The 24,048-nt window shown below is 44.1% G+C and overlaps 1 protein-coding gene across 1 annotated transcript; it reads right to left on the bottom strand.

The window, feature by feature from the left end:
* Positions 1-3,263: 3,263 nt before the first annotated feature.
* LOC123450226 (serine/threonine-protein kinase SMG1-like) lies at positions 3,264-23,350 on the bottom strand. Its single transcript, XM_045127585.1, has 16 exons — positions 18,582-23,350; positions 18,318-18,506; positions 18,073-18,187; positions 15,971-17,024; positions 14,520-14,967; positions 14,298-14,351; positions 11,372-14,204; positions 10,457-10,570; positions 10,207-10,337; positions 9,768-9,860; positions 9,189-9,461; positions 8,502-9,051; positions 8,020-8,095; positions 7,831-7,924; positions 7,752-7,780; positions 3,264-5,556 (listed from the first exon to the last, which is right to left on the bottom strand). Exons 1-16 carry the CDS (start codon positions 23,172-23,174, stop codon positions 3,864-3,866), a joined length of 12,339 nt encoding a protein of 4,112 aa, XP_044983520.1. The 5' UTR covers positions 23,175-23,350; the 3' UTR covers positions 3,264-3,863.
* Positions 23,351-24,048: the final 698 nt, after the last annotated feature.

Genomic DNA, 24,048 nt, shown 5'->3' with positions numbered 1-24,048 from the left:
CGCATGGCGTCCTTTATTTTAACTGGAGGCAGCAGATGTGGGCTGAGTGATCAGCATCCACCAGACGCATCGCCCTCACCAACCCCTCATTTTTTTCCTTTTCAGAAATTGGAATGGATATGGGAGATTTTTTTTCTTTTAGGGATTTCAATTCAACATGAATTTATCTGGATACCATTGGGAATTGCATTTACTAGCTGGATGCTCTTAATTTTTCCTTTTCCCTTTTAGCAAGAGGATAATTTATCTAGTTACCGTTGGAACTTAGCCTTTACTAGCAAAAACGACAATGAAAAACTCATGGTTCCAAGCAGGCTAGATTCGAATATGGGGTATTCAGATGCTGGTACAGGGTTAAGGATGCAGGTCCCACATGTCAGGCGTCCCTACATTTCACTCTAACTAGTTTATGGGAGGGTTAGCTCAAAGTATCCCCATCACCACCAACCGGAGCAGACAAGATTCTTCACAGAGAAAAATAAGCCGAAACAAACAACGATCCTGATCCTAGAGGCGCAGAGGATTTACTTGTATAAAAACTAGCCCATGTGGTTACTTAACTACCACTAATCAGAAAGCAGGACACCAAATAGCAAAGGAAGCAGCAGCTCGGGCCACTCAAGCTGCCATGTTATATATCCCACAACTTTGGCATCCATCACCTAACACCAGGAAAGCGACACCGCATTTCTTTCAAAAACTAAAAGACATGAAGGAAACAACGGAAATGTGTTTATCGGTCACAGCAACTGATTATGTTTTCACGTGAAAAGAAAACATATTAGAAATTAAAAATATATACCAGACACAACTAAATAGATATTTACTAGGTGCATGCCTGGGCATCAGAAAAAATAACTGCATGAATTAACAGCAATGCCAGAAGAAGAAAAATATATATGGAGAGGACATGGCCAGAGTGTTGCTGCATTGCCTACGTGCATACAGGCCACCCGAGCCCTATCTTTCCATGACCACAAGCCAAGCGTTCGTACTCGGATGTAGATAAAGCGATCAATCTCCGACTCAAATAATAACAATGAAATAAGAGAACGGGAATTGATTGATGATGATAAGCAGACAATTTCCTTTTTTTCCTCCTGTCACGAACTAACCAGTAACGTGTCACTTTGCAAGGCTATCCTTTGGATTTCCAATCAATCTGCACCTGCACAAAAAAGAAAAAAGAAAAAAAACAGAAACCAACAAGAGTGGACATAAGTTACTGCAAGGATCTCATTGGGGGATGATGGATACGTTCACATTACTAGCATGTCGAATAATCTAGCATTTAACTCTGATCATAGATCGACATTGAACATTTCTATTTACACCTGATCCACAAGGAATTGCAGAATTTGAACGGCATTTCCACAATTGCATATCCAACGCCTACGCTTTCCAGTATGCTACTTGGATCATGGAAAGGAGCTTCCAAAATATCGATATGTACAGGGAATGACTATTTACATTTTACAGCTTTACCAATTTTGAATCCCCGTGGGTGAGCGCACCGCGTGTCCATGCAAATCGTGCATGCTTGAGGTATTTTCGATCATACCATGCCAAGCTTCAGCATTCCACAATGTATGTGAATGGCAATGTAACATTGTAGATACAGAGGCCAACAGTACCAACGTGGTGCACCTCCTCTGCTCGGAGAGCCATCCGTAGCCGTCCATGCCACACGCTGCGGAGAAGTCGAGCCGCACTGTCTTATAAATGAAACCTGTAGATCTGGATCAAATGGAAGCAGCCATATTTAAAAAATGCTTAAACAGATGGCCATAGCCTTGGTTCAGAAACAGTGAAATAGTAGGTGCGGGGCCAAACCTTTAACTTGGCTCGACGTCATTCATAGCAACCATACAATTGCTTGACATGCTATCCTGCTTTTGCCATGGAATGTCTTTTGCCTGAAACTCTGAAAAAGGGTAACATAATTTGGGTAAATCACCTGTATTTTAGAGCTAGTTCTAAAAAACAAGTGTCAAGATTGAAAATGAGCATGAAAGGGAATTTCAAGAGGTGAAAGCATAATAAGGAGAATGTTTCAGTTGCAAGTCAAGCATTATCATGTACTCCCTCCGTTCCATAATTCTTGTCGTGGTTGTCATGGTTAAACCACGACAAGAATTATGGAACAGAGGGAGTAACAAATTTTAAAATGTAACTACGTAAAACACATATGTCCCTTGCAAAAGAAAGTAGTAAAACTGATTGGTACAACCAAAACTATAGCCAGGCAAAACTATACAGTATCTTAAAAAGGAAAAATACATTATCTAAAAAGACAAAATATGTATCATTAATAGATAGTACTCCCTCCGTAAACTAATATAAGAGCGTTTAGATCACTACTTTAGTTATCTCTAAACACTCTTATATTAGTTTACAGAGGGAGTATTAGGTATACAAACCGGGGGGGGGGGGGGGGGGGGGGGGGGGGGGTCTGGGTCTACTTTTGGTCAGTCAACAATCGGCTGAGTTTAAATTTCACCCTAAACTTAAACGCCGTTTCTTTTACGTCAATCAACTTCAGAACTGTGCATAGCTTGCCCTGAAACTGTTCATGTAAGTGGTTTCTTGATTATGTGTCATTATAGTTTTCAACCCTGAACTATTGCAGAAGTTCACTTTTCAACCTTGAACTCTGAAACCGGTTGTTTATAAACTTGAACTCTTGGATCAATTTACTTTACCCCCCTTGGCCCTCTCCCAAATGGTTTTCTGCTGACTGAGACAAAATCTGGGAAAAGGTTTTCAGCAGTTGTATTGTACCTCCATGCCTCTATTTGGTAGTTGTGATGGCTGGCAGGCTTGTGCAGGCCCAAAGCCACAAGGCGCAACAGAAGGCTGGCACGAGAGTTCGAGGCCCAAATGAAGGAAGGGAAGGCAAGTGTGTCGAAGGAGTCAGCTATATGAAGAGGGGACAGAGAAGGAAGCATGGCAGCAATTAGCAGAGAGATAGAAACCTTTCCCTTGTTTACCTGTAACTCTCCTCCCTTCTTTCCCCTTCTCTGGATTCAATCCTCCCGGAGGAAGACAGACCCCAGTTCGTGCATAACACACCGCCTCCTTCTGAATAGCCACCTGTTTGGATGGATGCAGCAAGGAGAGATGCAAAGATGAGAAGACAGAGGCTGGCACATGGGGTCAGCTTGATGATGTGGTAGCCTATGTGTAAAGATTGATAACTGATAGCTAACATGGCAAAACCACCCCAAGAACCAGCTTGAGGATAAGATTTGCCCGTTTATGAGTTGATGGAGTAAAAGGTTCAGGGTTAAAATTAAAGTCGGGCAATAGCTACAACAACAACAACAACAGCAAAGCCTTTAGTCCCGAACAAGTTGGGGTGGGCTAAAGGTGAAACCCATAAGATCTCGCGACCAACTCATGGTTCTGGCACGTGGATAACAAGCTTCCATGCCTCTATCTTTGGTGATACTCCAATCCTTCAAATCTCTCTTTACGGACTCCTCCCATGTCAAGTTCGGTCTACCCCTGCCTCTTTTGACATTATCAGCATGCTTTATCCGTCCGCTATGCACTGGAGCTTCTGGAGGCCTGCATTGAATAGGACCAAACCATCTCAGACGATATTGGACAAGCTTCTCTTCAATCGGCGCTACCCCAACTCTATCTCGTATATCATCATTTCGGACTCGGTCCTTCCTTGTATGGCCACACATCCATCTCAACATGCGCATCTCTGCCACACCCAACTGCTACACATGTCGTCTTTTAGTCGGCCAACACTGCGAGAAAACGCAGAAGACTTTTGCGTTTTATTTCATTGAAAAGATAGGGGTTTGGGTTACAATCCTCCTAGGAGGTAGTTACAGGGCCAGGAAAGAAAATCAGTGGACGTCCCAGGTTTGCGGGATCGCGGCTTTGAGGCCTTGTGCGCCGGCTCTGGCCCAAAGCGCTGCTTCCTCCTTGATCTTCGCTATCAGGCTAGTGGTCGAGGGGCGGCCTCTGTCAAACACGCAGTCATTTCTGTGTTTCCATGTCATCCAAGGCACGAGCAGGGTCATGGATGCGAGGCCTTTGCGCATTAGCTTCGGCGTAGCCCGTCTCGCGGTGGTCCACCAAGCATTGAGTGATTCCTCGCCATCGGGTGGGCGATAGGGCATCCTCAGCCAGGCCAGGGCCTCGTGCCAAACCTGCCGGGAGAATGGGCAGGCGAGGAGGAGGTGGTGCATGGTTTCTGGTTCTTGGTCGCATAGGGGGCACCGTGGGGGATGCTGTAACCCTCTTCTGGCTAGCCGGTCAGCCGTCCAGCAGCGATCGAGCCGGGCGAGCCAGTGGAAGAAACGGACACGCGGCGGCGCCCAACACTTCCAGGTGAGTTTCCAGGCATCGCATGGGATGGAGCCGTGGAAGGTAGCTTTGTAGGCCGATTGCGCGGTGTAAGTGCCGCTAGCAGTCCACTTCCATAGCAGGCGATCAGGCTTGGTGGAGAGCGTCGTGTGTTCGATCTTGTGCCAGAGCTGTAGATATTGGCCAACCTCTTGGATCCCAAGCACGCCATGGATATCTCGTGCCCATTTGTGAGCTTGCAGCCCGTCGGCCACGGTCCGTAGCTTGCGCCGGTGCTTGGGGATGCATGCATGCAGCAGGGGTGCAATTTCGCGGATGGCACGCCCCTCGAGCCATCTATCTTCCCAGAAAAGGGCCTGCTGGCCGTTGCCGAGCTGCATGGTGGTGGAGGCGAAGAAGAAGTCGCGCTCCTCCGCCGAGAATTGCAGGTCGAGGCTACTCCATGCTCTGGTGTTATCAGTGCGGCTGAACCACAGCCAGCGCATGCGCAGCGCAAGGCCGGAGCGCTCCAGGTCGCGGACGCCGAGGCCACCCAATGAGATTGGGCGCGCGACATGCTGCCAATTGACATGGCAGTTGCCGCCATGGGCATCGGCGCGCCCTGCCCATAGGAACCCCCGCTGGATTTTCACCAGCGCTTTGACTGTCTTTTTCGGCGGTGCGAGCACGAGTAGCTGGTGAATAGGGATCGTGCTCAAGACAGCTTTAACGAATGCGAGGCGTCCAGCCTTGTTCATGAGGTGCGCCTTCCAGCACGGGAGCATGCCGGCGGTCCTGTCGACGACGGCATGTAGCTGGGCTGCAGTTGGGCGCCGGATTGTCAATGGGATGCCCAGATAGGTGATGGGCAGGTCCACAATGGGGCACCCAAGCAGGTCGACAACAGGCGCGGCCGCGACAGGGTCGCAGTGAATCAGCGTGGCAGAGCTCTTCAGGAAGTTAACCTGGAGTCCAGAGGTGCGCACGAAGAGTTGCAGGATGCTCTTTACCGCCTCGATGTCGCCGTGCGAGGGGTGGCAGAAGAGAATCACGTCGTCGGCGTAGAGCGAGACGACGGGAAGCGAGTGGCGGGGGTGTAGTTGTTGCAGGATGCCGAGCTCGGTGGCGCGATGCAGCAGGCGCCCGAGGGTGTCCACCGCGAGGACGAAGAGCTGGGGCGGCAGGGGGTCGCCTTGTCGTAGGCCGCGGCGGTGCCAGATGACGGGGCCAGGTACGGGTCGAATCACCGTCCTATAGAACTTGCCTTTTAGCTTTTGTGGCACTCTCTTGTCACAGAGAATGTCAGAAGCTTGGCGCCATTTCATCCATCCGGCTTTAATTCGATGGTTCACATCTTCATCGATATCTCCATCCTTTTGCAGCATTGACCCCAAATATCGAAAGGTGTCCTTCTGAGGCATCACTTGCCCATCAAGGCTAACTTCCTCCTACTCGTGCCTAGTAGTACTCAAACCGCACCTCATGTACTCGGTTTTAGTTCTACTAAGTCTAAAACCTTTCGATTCCAAGATTTGTCTACATAGCTCTAACTTCCTGTTGACCCTCGTCCGACTATCATCGACTAGCACCACATCGTCCGCAAAGAGCATACACCATGGGATATCTCCTTGTATATCCCTTGTGACCTGATCTCATCCATCACCAAGGCAAAAAGATAAGGGCTCAAAGCTGACCCTGATGCAGTCCTATTTAATCGGGAAGTCATCAATGTCGCCATCACTTGTTCGAACACTTGCCACAACATTATTGTACATGTCCTTGATGAGGGTAATGTACTTTGCTTGGGACTTTGTGTTTCTCCAAGGCCCACCACATGACATACCGCATTATCTTATCATAGGCCTTCTCTAAGTCAATGAACACCATATGCAGGTCCTTCTTTTGCTCCCTGTATCTCTCCATAAGTTGTCGTACCAAGAAAATGACTTCCATGGTCGACCTCCCAAGCATGAAACCAACTGATTTTTGGTCACGCTTATCATTCTTCTTAAGCGGTGCTCAATGACTATCTCCCATAGCTTCATTGTATGGCTCATCAGCTTAATTCCACGGTAATTAGTACAACTCTCAACATCCCCCTTGTTCTTGAAGATTGGTACTAATATACTCCATCTCCATTCTTCTGACATCTTGTTTGCCCGAAAAATGAGGTTCAAAAGCTTGGTTAGCCATACTATCGCTATCCCCGAGGCCTCTCCACACCTCAATGGGGATACAATCAGGGCCCATCGCCTTGCCTCCTTTCATCATTTTCAAGAGACATGTTCCTATGCTAAAATTGCCACCGAACTAAACATGACATCAGAGATATCAACTTAGATGATAGATGATAGGATGCTAACAGCAAAACCGGGGGGGGGGGGGGGGGGGGGGGGAGAGATCAGAAGGCATGTCAATTGAGGCCTCGACTTCAGCTGATCCTTCATGGTGAGAAAAAGAGTGGAAATAGTACTTTCTGGTTTTGGATCTACGGACTCGTTCTGGTTTTCTAAGATACTACATAAATGTTTTACATCATCCTGAGGAGTTATTGAAACCCTGTTTTTGTCCCCTCGTTGGAATAGATAAGACCCCTGTTCTTATCCCCTTATTGGAAAAGTAAGATGACCACATGTTTTTCCACCACTGCATCAGTACTTAATGAACAAGTTTCGGGACATGACTGGTGCAGCATTACATGTTTAGGAACCTGTAGTGTACATTAGGCTTACTGGCAAGTTTCCTTACTAGCCAATCCATTAGACACTGACTGAGCCAGGGTAAAGACTAAAGAAGGCTGAGCCAATGCTTCATAGGTTTCATCAGAAACTGTTGTTAAGCTTCATGCACTAGCTAACGCAACCAAAAGTCTGAACTGATGGAAAGGGCTAGTGCAATCCACATATATTGTAACACCCCCTCTCGCGTGTGACGGGGAAGACAAGTCAATACGTGCAACCAAAAGAGAGCGACGGCGCGCGAAACTCACGTATGACTCAAGAGGTCTCTACGTGGAGTCGTGGACACAAAGGGGGGCTACCAGCAATTTTTTTAAATAAATTACGAAAGATAGGACTTGAACTCAAGACCTTAGCTCTGATACCATGTTAAGCTTCATGCACTAGCCAACGCAACCAAAAGTCCGAACTGATGAAAAGGGCTAGTGCAATCCACATATATTGTGACAACAACAGCCCTTTCTATCTCAATATCACTACACGGATTTTCTCAGAGATTTCACTGTTTGAACAGCTGCTTTCAATCTCAAGGTCACCAAAGGGACTGTGGGGAAATGAAGACAATTCTTAGCTTGTACTCCCTCCGTAAAGAAATATAAGAGCGTTTAGATCACTTATATTTATTTACGGAGGAGTAACATCTACAGTCACCTACAGGGAGATCTTGCATTTTACAAACATAGAGACGAACAAAAGAGTTACTAGTACAGGGCTTCAGCAGAATATTCAGCTAGTACCTGGACAGCATACATTAATGGAAGTTGTAGCGGTGAAATTTGAATCATATCCAAGGTGTCCAACCCTCGTACATATTACACAAATTATCGATGCTTGTCGCCTGCTTAAGAAGATAGTCTACTTGCTCCGAAATTTTCAAGGACCTAAAGAGAATGAGATGAGAATGAGATCAATAAAACACGATAACATACAGTAATAGATCTGGATGCTATTAAAACTTTCCCTCTTATTTGCTCACCTGGTACCATCTATATCTCGTCCATGTAACTTATGTTCCACTTGCTTCAGGATAGACAGAGCAAAAGGATTTTTACCTGTGAAGCAGAAACATATCAATATAAATCTGTCTCAGCTTCAGAATTCTTGAAGGACTAATATTTCATGAAAATTTCAGACAGAATGAGCTAGGAAAATAGGAAGGCTTATAATGATCTGTAATATTCAATCTAACATAGCAATGGTGCAATTTGAAAACATTAAATTTATCCATTTCGTGCACCAATATTTTTTGTACAGATGGGAAGATTAAATATTAAACAGAATCGGTTGAGAAAGTAAAAGTTGTGCTGAAAATATTTTCTGCAGCATGTATAATTGCTAGTTCTTCCTTGAAGAAAAATTATAGGCAGTGTTAAAATGGTGCTGACAAGAAGTTGAAGAGCAACCTACTTGACCTCAAATAGAAATAATAAAATATAAATGGCAACGACAATATCTTACCTCTGGTCATTCGAGTATCTGAATGGGATTTATTATCACTGCTGTCACATTCTTGTCCTCTAACCTGTTTGAAGGCTTCAGTGTTATCCTCAGTTTCAATTCTTCCCTCCTCCGCAAAAGAAGTTTCAGCCACATGAATATTGCTAGCTTGTGTGACATTGTTTGAAAACGCCTGCTTATTGCTACTTGAGTCTGATTCTGAATCAGTTCTACCATCTCTTGCTTGCTGACTATTAGCGGCAGGACCTTCTATTCCAGGCTCGCTGTCCAAAAGGACATCTATTTTCTCCAAATTCTCAGAAGAAGTAAGCTGGGTCAACAATGTTGTACATCCTGAACTGCTAGTATATGAGTGCTCTGGTGGAGAAATCCAACATTCATCTTGTAGAGAACCATCAGTATCCATAACCAAATCCTGAGAGACACCTTCCCTGCTTCCAGAAGAGATTTTATCCTTCTCAATTGACGAATCACTTTGCAGAAGATCTGGATGTGCAGAGGGCATATCCTGTGATCTCCCAGTTTCACTTTCTTCAAGAACTTCTAAAGCCTGTGAACAAGAAAGACGAGGAGTGAAATTACATGTACCAAGAGACATGTGAAAAATTCAGGTCAAGCATCAAAACATAAAAACAAGTAAAAAGGTTAAGCGTCTATGACACAAGTATACATGTCCTAGCCAAGTACCTTATGAAGATTCCCTGCATGAAGACTTGAAAGGCGTCCAAGCTTAATCACCATGGAATGCAGCTCCTTCACGTATTCGGTTAATAGGGGCACCACAGGCTCTATGTTTTTGCAAGCTTCCCTTACTCTAGTGATGTAAGATTGGTATAATGCCTTTCCATGACTAAGAGGCATACTGGTGTTATTCTTCTCTCTTTCCTTTGAGATCGCTTCAGACATAACAGCCACATCAGCAGACAACAAAGCTTCAAGTGGAAGTAAGATCGTATTTGCCTGCCAAGCATCAAAACAAAGCTTTTTCATTAGAGAAAAAATATCATATTACCAAATACACTAAAGGTGCCATGTATTCCTGAGTCCTAGGTATAAAGCTTAGCATTTCTCTGGACTGCTTCTAAGAGTCAAAAATATCATCACCATGTCAGTACCAAATTAATAAAATCTCAATTTCTCAATCAAAGTTATCAAACAGCATGCACATGTGATGTACAAGATAAATATTACCATGAGTAGCCAGGTGAAAGTATTTATATTGATCTTGAAGGGAGGAAATTTAATAGAAAAAAATTAATGACAAACCTTGGAAATATTTGCCGTAAGGGAACTGTGCAATGCAGCAGCTTCCTTTCCCAAAGTGTAGACATCATGCAACCCCTCTGCTATAGCCAAGACCTGTAAATAATTTGCCAGGAAATCAAGAGCAAGTTTTTGGATAATAATTGCCAATAACTGGAAAGGGGCATAGCTACATAAAAAATACGCATACCGGAGATGAGATATATATCTAACTACCAGGTTTTACCTAACTGAAGAATATATTTATTTTTATCATCAAAGCATTTCAGATATGAAGCTGAATAATATTAGTTCCTCAACAGCCGACTAAATCTCTTAAGAGTTCCTGACCATTTAAACTTGCAAACCTTAAAGCATACAACCGAATTCACAACTAGGAGTTCCCATGCAGACAAAGTAGAGATATGTCAACAAAATGGGATTAAATTATGTACGGATGTACCTCCTCGAGCAAGGAGCCACATTCAGTAGTCAAGGCAGTGCGGTCCTGTGAAATCTGTTTGAATCCAGATAATGATACACTGACTTCACAAGCACGTTCATACATGTCTACCAGAGTATCCTGCAGATCAACTGGGACAAGATATACATGGCATTATTCTACAAGAATTAAAATAAAAGGAATCTTACAAATTTCAATATTGGATGATAAAAGAAGCAAACAACAACTCCAGAAGTGGAAGAGGACGGACCTAATGCAGATTTTGCCTTGACAGAGACTACAGAAAGTTGATTGGTAGCTGAATACAAGCCTTTTCCAGCAGTTTCCATGTTGAGCTGGCCACGTTTCCAGTCTTGTTCTGCACCTGCTTGCAACAAAAGAACAAATGGGAAAACAATTAAACAGAAGAATTCATACTATCAGGCAGGGGGAACTATTGCATCAGAAATTCAAAATTATGCAGAACTTCTAAATTCTGACTAGACATTGGTGACCTCATGACAAGTAAACACGGTCAGGAAGTTCAGGCTGCACAGCTGATTGGAAAGAGGGTTAGATAAGGGACTGAGAGGATGAAAGAGACAGGGAATATATTGTAACTCCTTTGGCTTGATCAACTCATCTCATCTGGATGGGTCCTCTTTACATAGATGCCTAACAATACAAACTAGGTAACTAACCCAATGTACAATTTCTAAGGAATAATCTATTTCCAATTGACTTCGTGATTTGAATCATACTATTCCTAACTGAAAGATAACAGGGATTTCATCCCAGAATTGGTAACCGATGCTAGAGCTGGCTGGGCCTAGCACATAAGTGAAACCACATGGCATCTCCATATATCTCGCTTCAGCAGTGTATTCAGTTTAATGTTGCATGCCGCAGCATATGACACTGGAAAATGGTAACAAAAATAGGCAACAGTGCAAGCAATCACAGCATGTATGGCTGCTTCTTGTGTTTTGTGACACTAGCACACTAGCACAAATATATCACACAGGGATTCGTCTTTTACAGGGCAATAACAAGTTTGTGGTCCTTGATTAATTTTCAGTGCAGGCTTGAAAACAATCACCCACTAAATGTTGGATATCCCTTGTGCACGTTCACAGTATTTGAACATGTACGTAATGAAAGTACAAACGGAAAGTAATCAACTTACATGTAAAGGAATGGTATGCTGCATCTAAACGTGTCAGGAGATTCACGAAAGTTTGCTGCCATGCCCTGCTCTTATCAGTAGATTGTCCAGAAGATTTATCCTCAGAAACAAAGTAAAGGCCATCTCTAGATGCTTCAAACTCTAAAACGGATGTGCAAGACTTAACAAGGTCAGATGCCTGTTCTTGAATGCCACCAAGCAATTTCCTCCTTTTTAATAGATGATCATGAAACTCAGGGGGGATTCCTGAACCCTTTGCAGTTGAACCACCTGCTCCAGAAGTATTTGGACCAGCACAGGCCCATCCCATTGCTCTCTCAAGTTGGCCTTCAGCTGAAACAGAAGTGCTTTCACAAGCTTGCAGACACTCAATTGATCTTGTTATCAATGACACCGAAGACTGGATCTTATCTAACAAGTTCCTTCTGCTCAGATTTAAAAGCACGGACATGAACTTATCATCACCAAGAATATTTTGTGAGAAAATCTTGGCCTTCTGTGCATGAGGCGATGAAAAATCATGCAGCCATTCAACCTGAACTATTTCCAAAATTATTTTGCGTAAAGCCTCAGTGAGGTCATTTAATTGTCTTTGCTTCAGAGAAACTGCAGTCCGGGCAGCTCTAGCTGTCTCATGAGCATTACAGTACTCCTCAAGCATTAATGCAACCCTTCCTACAGCCGCAGTAGGTGTACCAGATTCTCTTCTTCCTTGACTCGTTTCTAGCAAATCACAAATTTCTTTGTCTAAATGTAGGATCAGTGCAGGAGCAATCCTTTTCAGAATATATTGACCAACTTGATTTTCCACATGGATCGCAAGCTTCTTCTTGAGAGTAATGTAAAGCTGGTTGGTAGTACAACTGTGCTCAACAGAAGATGAAATCTCATGCATGCACAAGTCGAGAATTGAATCAAGCAAACCGAGCTTCCAAACGAAAAAAGCATGACCCTTCAATAAGCCAGATAAAGGCCACATAACATCAGATAATGAAGAACTGGCTGAGAAAACTTCTCTCAGATTAGAAACTGATCCGCTCATGTGGGAAGGGAAGGCGCCACGAGATGATAGCATATGATCAAGAGATTCCAGGTCGGCGAAGGGTTTTGTCAAGATTGAAAGCAGAGCCTTGCTTCTGAAATGAAATTCACTTTCCTGATCAGCATTCACCAAAGATGAGAAGTACTTTTCAGAAGAAAGTAAAGAATTCATGACGCTGGCTTCTACTTTCGAAACTGATGAAATTCTCATATCTTTCTGGCTCCAAGTTTTCTGAAGTTGTTCCAACTGTGCTCTACAGGCTTCCTCCTGTGAAGCTAGTTCATCTGCTTCTTCCCAGGATAGATGGTCTCTACCCCTCATGGCAGCTTCTTCAAGAGCTACTTGCTGCTCAGTGATTCGGCCAACTTTCACAAAGTAGCTCTGTTCCAGTTCAGTCAGTGATGTTCTCTCAAGTTCTACCTCAGCCAACTTCTCTAGAGCTGTGTCAACAGAACCATGTATCCGAGAAATTGAACCGAAGGCTTCCATTACCTCCGAATTGTACGAGACAAACGTTCTAATAATTTCTGGAAGACAAACTTCGGTCATTTGCTCAATCATGTTGGTACTTGAGTGCAAAATGGCCTGAAATGTATAAGCCCATTGTCCAGGCCGATGCTTTAGATAATCAGCGTTTATTTCACCTAATTTTGTCCCCATCACTTCATGCACTTCCTTGACAAAACCAGAAAGTAATGCACATTTTTCGATCTGCTGATCAAACAATTGCAGACTCATTCCAGCATCAGCTTGAAGACCAGCTTCATCTGTCCTGAACTTAGTTATCCCAACAGCTTTAGTTGAGAGTTCGGACACTCTGACTCTAATGCCACTGTATAACTGACTCACAGCTATCCCAAGAACAGATAGAACCTTGCTTGCTTTCTCTTGTACATCCTCCTGGGCTGGAGTTTTGACCCCCAAATTATCTGCCAGCGAAGGAGGAACGGTATCCTCATCATTCTTTTGTGATGACAATTGAACAGAGTTCATGAATGCAGAAAGTAACCGATCTTTAGATTGTGCTTCGTTATCCGATCCAACAGAACTCATCAATTCAGAACACTCCCTCATAATTCTTTCCACACATGCAACATAACTTTCCCTTTGATTTAAGAGATCCCGGTATCTTTGCTGTACTAGATTACTACCTTCGCCCTGAACCTTAGCAATGACTTCTGCAGCCTGCCTTTTGGCAAGAGCTAGCATGTCTTGTGATGCACTGGTTACAGATAGCTGCAAAGCTTGTGCCCAACCAGTAATTGGACTGGTTGTGATGTAGTTAACTGGAAGAACTTGCTGCAAGATTAAAGCATACTCACCAAGTGCCTGTAAAGCAGAGGACCGACCATCATGCAACTCAGTAATTAGTTCAGAGACCTCCCTATCCAACTCATAGCAATGTTCTCTAGTTGGCTCTGGTACAACCGTAAGGGGGACCCCAGATACAAGGACAGCTGAAATAAGGCTTAAGGCCTCATCCTTGCTGTCTAGTTTCATTAATAGCTCCGAACCTGTAAACGAATTGTCCCGTATGGCCTCAAGAACTCTTCCATGTTTTTCCACCCATATTGCAAGCGTGTTAGCTTCGTCAACTGTCGATGTTTTAGCTTCTGCTAATTCATGAGCATGAACCTCAAAAGAAGTGCGGGATTTTTCAGCAACTGAAGTGGCCTCGGCAAGGATTGACTTTGCTGACGTTTCATTATGTAAAGCACTGGACCTCTCTTTCTCGGCATGATAAAATATAGCAGACTTAAACTCATACTGATCTAGAGTATCCAAGAATTTCTGCATATAGTGAGAATAAAACAAGAATCAGGTGATTCAAATATGTTATTTGAGATATTTCCACTTTGTGGTTATGAAGTTAAAGAAGAATACCTTTAGATCAGATACTGTAGCTGGCAAGTTGGTCACGAAAAGATCCTGATGCTCCTGAACGTCACAAACAGTTTGATTAGACCGGGAATAAATTATATCCGTAACAAATAACTCGGAACTCATTGATTTAACAGAGTCTGGAACTGCAAATATGCCTGACGCTATCGAAAAATATTGCTGCTAAGAGGCAAAAGAAAATTTCCAACTCTAAGAGACAATTACCTGCAACGGAACACGACTTTCTTGAATCCTAGAAGAGAACAAGCTTAAACTAACTGCTAATTCCATTCCTTTCTTCTCTTCACCAGCTATTCCAGCTTCATCTTGCATATTTCCGCGTGTCCATTCGATCAATGGGTCCCAAACAAATACTTCCATTAACATTAAGATGATATCTTTGTTCTTCAAGAGGGCACCCATAACTGCCTCACAGGTAGCTCTAAAGACACCTTCAACTCCAGACAATCCCAAGGCTGATTCAATAGTTTGAGTAAGACGGAACGGAACGATTTCTGGAATCTTCAACCTTTTCCCTTTATCAAAGCATATATTGTAATCTATGTGAACCACATCACCGTTGCTAAAGTCCATAAGGATATTGTCTAAATGCCTATCTCCAAGGCCCAGGATATGGCCAACCATGCTCATAGCTGCTAGACTGCTAGAGAATCTGCAACAGGAAAAAGATTGATACCTAAGCACTCACAGACAATGAAAACTTCTGTCGAAAGTAATAGACGACAGGAATCTTCAATTACTACTCTTAAAATATATAATGCAGAACTCTATTTGCAAAACTAAGATATCTTGATGAACGTGTTATGGTGAACAAACTAGTTACTAGAATAGCCTCAAGGCACTCTTGGTTTCCTGATGTTTCAGTTACCATTTATGTATGTATTGATGAATAATTTGTGTGGCACATGTTGCTTCACAAATCACTACTTACTATTACAAAATATATGATCTTAGTTCCCGCCAAAATTACAATCTGAAAATCCCTAATTAACATTCAAGAAAAAAGTTACATGAATGATACATAAGAGGTGATTCCAGGAATAAAATTGAGGTGGGGCTCGACTTGAAGGATGGAGTCACTAGGCTAAAAAAGTCTTCCTCTAATCTCTACATATGCCACTGCCTGCTTGCTGCTGGGTGTTTACCCTGGCGATGGAGGTTGGACTCGAGCCCTGTGTAACCCCACCGCTAGAATCTACATCATGGAAACTATGTGGCATGTACACTAAACTCGTAGGGAAGCTTGTCAACAGCGATAGCATCCTGAAGAGCTTGTCTCAGCCTCCCCAGATCCCAATTCACTAGGGACTTGCACAACTATTTAACCCGGCATAACTTTTATTTGGTTCTCTCTGGAGAAGAGTAGTGGTTTCCCTCTTCTTTCAATCTTTTGTAAGGAAGGAGTCATTAGGGCTTAAGACCAACAACTTAACTGAAACACAATTTTCAGTTTCAAATATGCCATCTATGCTCAAAGTGGGCATATTCTTCATGAGAATGACAACCAGCAGAAAAGCTTGGACAGAGTTTTAGTAGTACAATAAAAGTAAAAACTCTCAAAATCGTACTTTTATTTTGCCTAGCAGTGGAAACAAAGGACACTTTGTAAATGTAAATACAGTGCTCAAAGCAGAAGTACCATGCACCATACATACCTCTTTACTTTGGAGTTGAAGTTTTTGAAGCCCTCACTTGAACACCACATTTCTTGCCACAGAATCTGCTTTGGAGTCTCCTTCATAAGCTCCAACAGAACTTTTTTCTTAACATCTAGTGGCCAATCTCTTCGTGAGATTACTCTTTTGATCCCCTTTTCTTTCAGTGCTGGTATTATTTTTCCATAGAACATATCACTCGGACGGGGAACATGAGGTACTGAGTTGTGAACGTTACCAGTGCTAACTGAAGAAAGCTGTGCCTGTGCCACCTGAGTACGTTTTTGCCATGACTTGTACACATTGTATATGCTGCTTACATTTTCTACCCACTGGATTAGCCCAGCTCGTCCACTAATTGGTGTAACAGAATAAAATCGTATTGCAATATTTCGACTTCGAGTGTCAGAAGATGAGTGCAAGAAGCTATTTATTGCCTCCAGAAGCTGCATAATCCGAGAATCAAGACGTAGATCCTCCCGTCCCTTGAGAAGATAAATATACTTCTGTCCATCTGATCCTTGCAAGGCGAGCTTCTTAGGTCTTGTCTTTGTAGAAAGTATTGTAACTTCTTTGCAGAAAGAAGATACTGTAACCGTGCCATGATTTCCAGCAAAAAGAGATTCTGAGGAATCAAGTATCTGCTTCTCAAAACCAGGCATTGGAATGTCAGAGGTTGACAAAGTTGCTAGCTGTGGAGCAATTTCACTTAACAATACACATGACTTCCTTTGATGACTGACTAAAGAAGCTGCAATTGAACCAAAAGGCCGCCAAATCTCTCCTAATGCTGCTGGAGATCCAGGGGGCACCTTAAGGCTTGTGATTGCAGATCTCAGCTGAGCGTTATATTCCTTATGGAACCACGTCTCATGGGGTGTTCTTGGTTCACGAGATGTGGACGCTAAACGACGCTCCAAGGCTACAACAATTGGAGTCATAATAGCAGAATATTTTGCAGCATTGATCTTGTTCTTTTCAGCTGAAGTCAGTGTAGAATTTGCAGCAACCCTTGCAGCTTCCTCCTTAAGTATATTGATTCTCCTTAAGACATCTACATAGCAACATAAAAAATGTCCCATCAATAACTCAGAAAACTAATACTCAAAGGATATTAGATATAAATATGTGGTTACTGGTTATTTGGTCATAAAGTTCCTAAATGCAGGTTTGTACAAACAAGTAAACAAAACCATATACCGGGCACGAACCGTTGTACAGACAATTAAATTTAATGCAACAGTCAAAGTAGACAACCTCGTAGTAGACAACAGACATGAGTCTATCTACTTCTAGAATGGTATATTACAAGTGAGGAGGAAATGTCATTTGCCTTGCAAGCAAGCATTCTTACAGTATTGGAACTTGGTAAGCTAAAGGACCTCATAAAAACTCAAGAGAGACACCATTCTAGAGATCCTATGCAACAATATTTTTCAGGATTTGTATTGCAATCTAGTTAACAAGAGGATTTCATAATTAACTCTACAGGAACGCTCAGTTCAAAAATCAGAGCAAGGAAAAATAATGTTTACTAACTGGGGCTTAGGCCTTAGGGCTCATTCAGCTTGGAGGAAACCAAAACATAGGAATTAGGAGTAGTACAGGAATTTGATAGGATTGCACTTGTCATCCTAAGGAATTGTCTTGCCTCGTTCCCACGCAATGAGCTTTGAGTGGATGTGTAGTTTCCTCCAAAAACACAGGAAATGAATAGTGATCCTATGAAATTCATGTATGCATTTCCTACAAACAGAACGCATCTATAGGAAATTTTCCTCTGAAATCCTTGTTCCTATGTTTTCCCTATGAAAAACCGTCCTAACCGAATGAGGCCTTAGGGGGTACTTGGAATTACAGTGGCTTTGAAGAAAAGAAAAATGTGTTTTACTTCTTACATAACCAGCAACATCTTTCTTACGGCACAGAAGTATTTTACTTGGTTCGGTAAAGGTTTCCTTTAACTAACTAGATTCTGTCATAAGCACACCAATGTCACGCTGGAGCATAAGCTAATTCTTATGTAGGTGTGTCCATTTTCCATGGAAGCCTGCCTCGGGCAGCTGATTTCACAGAACTGCAGAAGTCGAGGGGAGGCTTACCTGAATGGAGATCTTGTAAGGTACTCAGCCATTGTTCCTCCCACAGAACGGTGATCATTCCTAGCTCATCAATTACAAGCTGAACATCCTTAATTAATTTGGGGTACAGCTTAACCTATGAAAGAAAAACAGAAAGTGTTCAAAATATAGAAGTAGAAAGTGTTCAAAATATAGAAGTAGCATGCACATATCATCATAGCCTAAAGCAGATAATCATAGTATAAGTACCAAAGGGAACACCTTACCAGAAAGTTCAATATTCGCTGAAGCTCCTCAGAAGGTTCTCCTTCACAGGTATTAATATCAACTAATGTAGGATATACTATAGAATAAGGAGAAAGTTTCCCTAGCTTCACCAATATGCTCTCCAACTGTTTCCTTACTATCTTCTCTGGGTGGGAACTCAAGCGAGCAAAGAGTTGAGGTATAATCTCCTGCATGGATCCAAACATATAATTATACACTAACCTTATCATAATTATAGAATAGATGCCACTATCGTCATTTACCTGCCATGGCAACAAAGGAACTGTTGAAAGCCCACTTTCAAGTGTTTCCTTCAGCTCCACCCCATAGTTCAAAATTATATGTAGGAGATACAACAATGCTCTCAAAGTGTAGCCCCTAGTTTTCCCTTTTAAGGCATCACGCTGATATGAAGGTTGAGTTGATGAATGAGAAAGGTACTGAAAATAAGCATTTGCGGCATGCCCAAAGAGTGATACCCTCCTTTTCCTTAAAGACAACCAAATTTCAGTGAGATTGTTAATCAAAGGCATGGCATTGTCCATTGCAGAATCGCATTTACCAAAGAGAACTTTAAGCTCTGATAATAGCAGTGCATAGGCACCTTCACCATCACTGGCCTCAAAACCTGGTGCTCCGGTTGCAGTTTCTAACAGTTGAGTTGCCTGTTCAATTATCATGGTCATGGGGTACTCCTGCTCAGAATTGTTGCTGCACCCCGTTGTCGCTGGGGAATTATGAGCTACATAATTTGCAGATTTATCAGCATAGAAACTTCTTATTGTTTGCTCCACCTCAGACTTCTCATTATCTGTCAAGTGAAATCTATCTGGAGGAAGTTCAGATTGGAGAATGGAGGACAAACTGTTCTGCACATTTGAATCAGATCCAGACAGCGAGTGATTGGCATGAGTAAAGCACCAAGATGCATAAGAAAGCCAAGCCTTGCCCATACTGGGACAGAGTTTCCAGGATATCTTTCGAGCACTGCCTATGATTTCTTGGGCAAGCACATGACAGTTTGCAATAGAAACTGACCTGCTGTCACCAGACAAAAGTTTCTCTGACCCATTTTGAAAGCCATCAAAATCACTAAAATCTTTTACCACCTTTGGAACGATTATATTCAGAGTAGAAGTTGAACTCTCCTCCATCCAGGTCGAGAGTTTCAAACACGCCTTAGCAATAAGTGAATTGCCAATGCCAGAGGAATCGCTAACTGAAGAAAGAACATTAGCACGAACCAGTGACCACAGATCAATTAAAGCCTCCTCATTGTTTCCTTCGCAATGCTTCAGCAAGGCACCTTCATATTTAATGTTCAAAGTAAGCATTTCCTTGTCCGTCTCATCAGATGATTCCAAAGGATGGTTTATGAGGTACTGGTTTAAGCGGCCAGCTAACATAAAGTTGCTCTGCTTTCTAGCAAGACTAACAAGCTTGCGACATAGAAGAAGAGTGGGTAAAGAAGATGGATGTGCAGTACGATACACTTTAAAGACCTTCAGCCACATGCTGCAGTCTTGATGGATCTTGTCAATAGGATCCTGCAATAGTCTCAGTAAATAATCCATGAGCGCTGGTGGTTGATTAGGTCCATCTTGGCAGGCCAACCCAGTGGCCTCTTCAAATGCAAAGATGCAATGAAGCTGGCCAGCACATGCTGCAGCATCAGTCAATCCATTGAGAGGGGCCACAGAGAGTGCTTCATCCAATATCAATTTAGCCTTATCAAGATCCTCTCTTGCCTTGTCAGGCTTGCTGTCAGATTGAAGCATTCCACGCAGGAGCATTAATTCACTTCTCTCAAGTGCAACCTTGGGATCAAGGGTAAGCTCGCTGCTGCTTTTAGGAGTCAAATCAAGATAACTCCAAGCTGAATGGAAGTCACCCTCATCAAAGCATGCCATTGCATGAATAGCATTAAGCTCATTGCCAGCACTCGTTAAAGCACCTGAATAAGGTTTGCCAGCATGTACAGCACGGAGCTCTTGTAACTCTGCAAGCCAGCCCTCCAAGCATTTCCAGTCAGACAGAGCTGTGTAGCACTCAATAACACGTGCTATGGTGTACTGGATGACATCAGAATCCATGGAGGTAAGGGCTTCCTCAGACTGCAAAAGATGGGAATAATGTGCAGCAGCCTTTTCATACTGCCCCTGGGATTGATAGACGAGTCCTGACATCCAGGAAAAGTGCTTGTGGGTATCAGATATACCCCGTGTTAGTTGCTTTTCCTGCTCAAAGTATGTGTAGAATGTTGACACAGCCCACCTCTGGAGTCCAACTAAGGCATCTGTTTCATGACACCTGCACAATGCGAGAGAAGCATGTCGCAAAACCTTCAGAATATCCATTTCTAACCTCTCTCTAAAAGCATGATTACTTTCAGTAGCTCCTCCCATGCGGCTGTTGTCCTTGAGGGATGATGCGGCAATGTTTCTGAGATCTAGTAACCGAGATGAGCAGTACTGAATGACTGCATCGCTGCACTGCAAAGCTAGTCCTGCATTCAGCATTGGATCACAGATTCGAGAAAACCACTCTTCACAGACTCGTTTGTTCGCTCGGAAAAACAAGGAACTTGCCTTTGGAGGAGCTGGTAGAACAAAGGAACCTTCATATGCATTATAAACATATTTCTTTAATGCCTCAACAAAATCCAATAGCAGGCGCATAGGTAATAGGGATATGTCAGATGGTCCTATATACCTGCCTTCACCTTCGTTACTTTCCAGTGCCAATAAATTTGGTACATCCAAAAGCATGCGTTCTAAAGCAGCAAATGTCTGTGTGGGGCCACCGAGATGAGTTCGAAGCCGAAGGTTTATGCAATGCCGAGCAGCTTCATGGATGCCCCACCAAACTGCAGCAAGATTGTTCACTGAATATATCCTATCGATAATAGTTATGTCCACATCGGGCCCTTTGAATAATTCATTCCAATCAGTATCTCCAGAGACATCAATTTGACCAGAAAACATATCTTTCTTGCCACGGTAACTAAAATACAGTCGTTGAACCCAAGAAGAAAGAGGCAACTTCAATCTGAGGGAAAGGTAACTCAGAATAGAAACAAGCTGCTGCCAGTGAAGTTTCCTAGGCTGTTGCTTCACAGCAAGCACATGCCTCAAACTCATGCAGTGCTTGGTAATGTTAGAAATACCTAGGCAATTCTGATAACTAAATCCATCCTCAAGGAAGCCAAATGTGTATGTTGTAATAGGCAAAGCAATTGAAAATAACCTCAGAAAACCATTTTTTACAGCATTGTCTGGATCACTGAGCTTGTCAAGAAGAACCTGTGAGACAACTGAGAAGCTCATGGGATTGATGAGCCTACCAAGAAAGAGTGCTTCCAAGGATAATGCAACATGGCATCTTACTTTAGTCTCCCTATCATAAGCGCAATCCAAGATAGTGAAGAGAATAATATTCGCAAGGGTAGCATCCCCAAACTCATAAGAGAGACTGGTCTTGTTCAGATCCCTTTCCATGGCAAGAACCAGTTCCGCGAAAGAATCTATCCAATCTAAAGCGTCTAATTTCATTGTCATGGATGATGATGCATTAAGGCCACGCACTATGTGTTTTCCATATTTATGCATGAACATCATTTTACAGTCACAAAAAGACTTCCTTGATTCAGTATTTATCTGAGTTTGACTGCCTGAATCACCAGAGCCTCTTTTAAATGCTTCCGATGTTTCAATATTAATTGATAGTTCCACATTGCTCAGTCTGTGAAGTGTAGAGAAAATCTGAAACTGCATCTCAAGGAAATTATGAAACGGGGTGCCAAATGGGTCAAGCTTCTCAGAAATGAATGATGTCAACTTAGATACTCTCCTGTCAATCTTTTCAGAATCAGCCGAAATAGTGGCCAGTAGAATCTTCAAATCGAATTTCATTACAGAAAGCAACTGATGCTCTGAATACCCTACTATAGTGTTGTTCTCCAAGGAGTGACTCTGGATACCAGTGTAGCTTACTTGCATGTTCTGAAGCAGAAATTTCAATAGTTCCAACTCTTTCATCAATGATGTAATTGCTTGCTCAGCTACATCTTCCAATCCATGCTGCAGACAAAAAAGATAAGTGGATGCTGAATTTACAACCACATTGTGGTTTGGGTGAAGACGCAGCCGAGATAAAAATGAGCTGAATTCAAGCAAGTGCTCCACAGCAGACGGTAGGAGCCCCAAATTTTGAAGTGACAACACTTGCAGGTTAGTCTTAAGTGCTACCACCAACTGTAGTGACGATGCATTATCCAAACTCTGTGCCAACACATCCACAAACATAGCATAGAACTGAGCGAACCTTTCCTGCAGAATCTCTGCGAGCAAGACCAGACATCTGGATGCTTCTTCCATCCTCTCAGACCAGCCAATCTTGGAAGCTATCACTGATGCACACCTTAAAAGCTGAGGAGCCAACGCCTCAAGTGGCCCTACTACAAGTTCTCTCAGATTATTTCTCTCTGCCACACCAGAAGCCATGATCTGCAGCACCGTCGAGAAGCAAGCACAGAGCGGACGAAGCCGGCCAGAGTTGTGGCTGGCCGCAAGGTTGGGATCATGCACAAGCACCTCCATATCAGCCAAGAACTTGGGCAACAGTCCAAGGGAGAACTGCAGATTACCGAGCCAGTGCCACTGGAACTGCGAGAAACTATCCACGATGGTGCGGCAATCGGTGTCAGCAAGGTCTGGGACGAACACCCACCCAAGGAGCAAGTCCACCATATCGACGAATAGCGGCCGGAAGCAGTGGGGGAACTTGACGGCGACGAGCGTGAGCAGGCCGAGCAGGCACCTGAGCACAGCGAGCGAGGTCCGCTCATCCTCGAGCATGTCACGGCAGGCGGCGAGGAGAGGTGGCACGAAGCGCTCGACCGCGTGCGCATCCCCGTTGACCAGGAGCTCCCTGAGCCCCTCGGCGACGAGGGCGGACGAGGCGGGCTCCCCCAGGAGCGGCAGCGCCCAGGAGACGAACCCGTCCGGAAGGCCCCCGGGCGCCTCGTGCGCGCACAGCACCGCGCTGAGCGCCGCGTAGGCCGCCACGGCGGCGCGCCGCACGGCGTAGGACCTGCGCAACAGACACGAACGAAGAGGTGAGGAGGATCGTGTTACCTTCACACAGATGCGCGAGGGAGGGGGGGAGGGGGCGCTTACGCGTCGTCGGCGAGGAGCACGGAGAGCAGCGGCGCGAGGAAGGGGGTGAGGGAGGGGAGGAGCGGGCGGTTGGGCGGGTGGAGGAGGGAGAGGCGGAGGCTGGCGAGGGCGCCGGCGCGGGAGGCGTCATCGGAGGGGTGCGGGGGGTCGCCGGCCGCGGCGGAGAGGAGGGAGGCGAGGTGCTGCTGGAGCTGGTGGTGGGCATAGGAGGGGCGAGGGTTTTGCATTGTCAGACTGTCCGCCGCGCGGCGCTCCGCTCGCTGCCCGGCGAAGGCAAAGGGTGGGGGACGAAACAGCGCAGGAGCGGAGCCTGGCCGCCGGGGAGACGGGAGACCCCGCTCTCCTTTGGCCGTCTTCTCTTTTGAGCCGTCCGATCTCCTCTTTTAGGGAAAAAGCTGTCCGTCCGATGAATAGACTAAGAGTATCTCCAACAGGCGCCCAAAAACTGCTCCGCGCGCTAAAAGATTCGTTTTTTGGACGCCGGACTGCTCCAGCAGAAGCTGCAAAACGCTGCACGCGCTAAAAACTTCTGGGCGTGCGCTTAAAAACGCTA

This window comes from Hordeum vulgare, chromosome 4H (assembly GCF_904849725.1).
Source record: "Hordeum vulgare subsp. vulgare chromosome 4H, MorexV3_pseudomolecules_assembly, whole genome shotgun sequence".
NCBI lineage: Eukaryota > Viridiplantae > Streptophyta > Magnoliopsida > Poales > Poaceae > Hordeum > Hordeum vulgare.
Note: the sequence above shows the minus strand (reverse complement) of the source record. Positions and strands in the feature narration are given on the sequence as shown.

Bases quoted from the DNA above. Each gene is read 5' to 3' on its own strand.
- LOC123450226 (XM_045127585.1), bottom strand. From the start codon at position 23,174: ATGCTCGAGGATGAGCGGACCTCGCTCGCTGTGCTCAGGTGCCTGCTC. The intron at 14,352-14,519 runs GTAATTGTCTCT...TGTGACGTTCAG, and splicing joins AAAGTCGTGTTCCGTTGCAG to GAGCATCAGGATCTTTTCGT. The intron at 7,925-8,019 runs GTGAGCAAATAA...CATTCTCTTTAG, and splicing joins CGAGATATAGATGGTACCAG to GTCCTTGAAAATTTCGGAGC.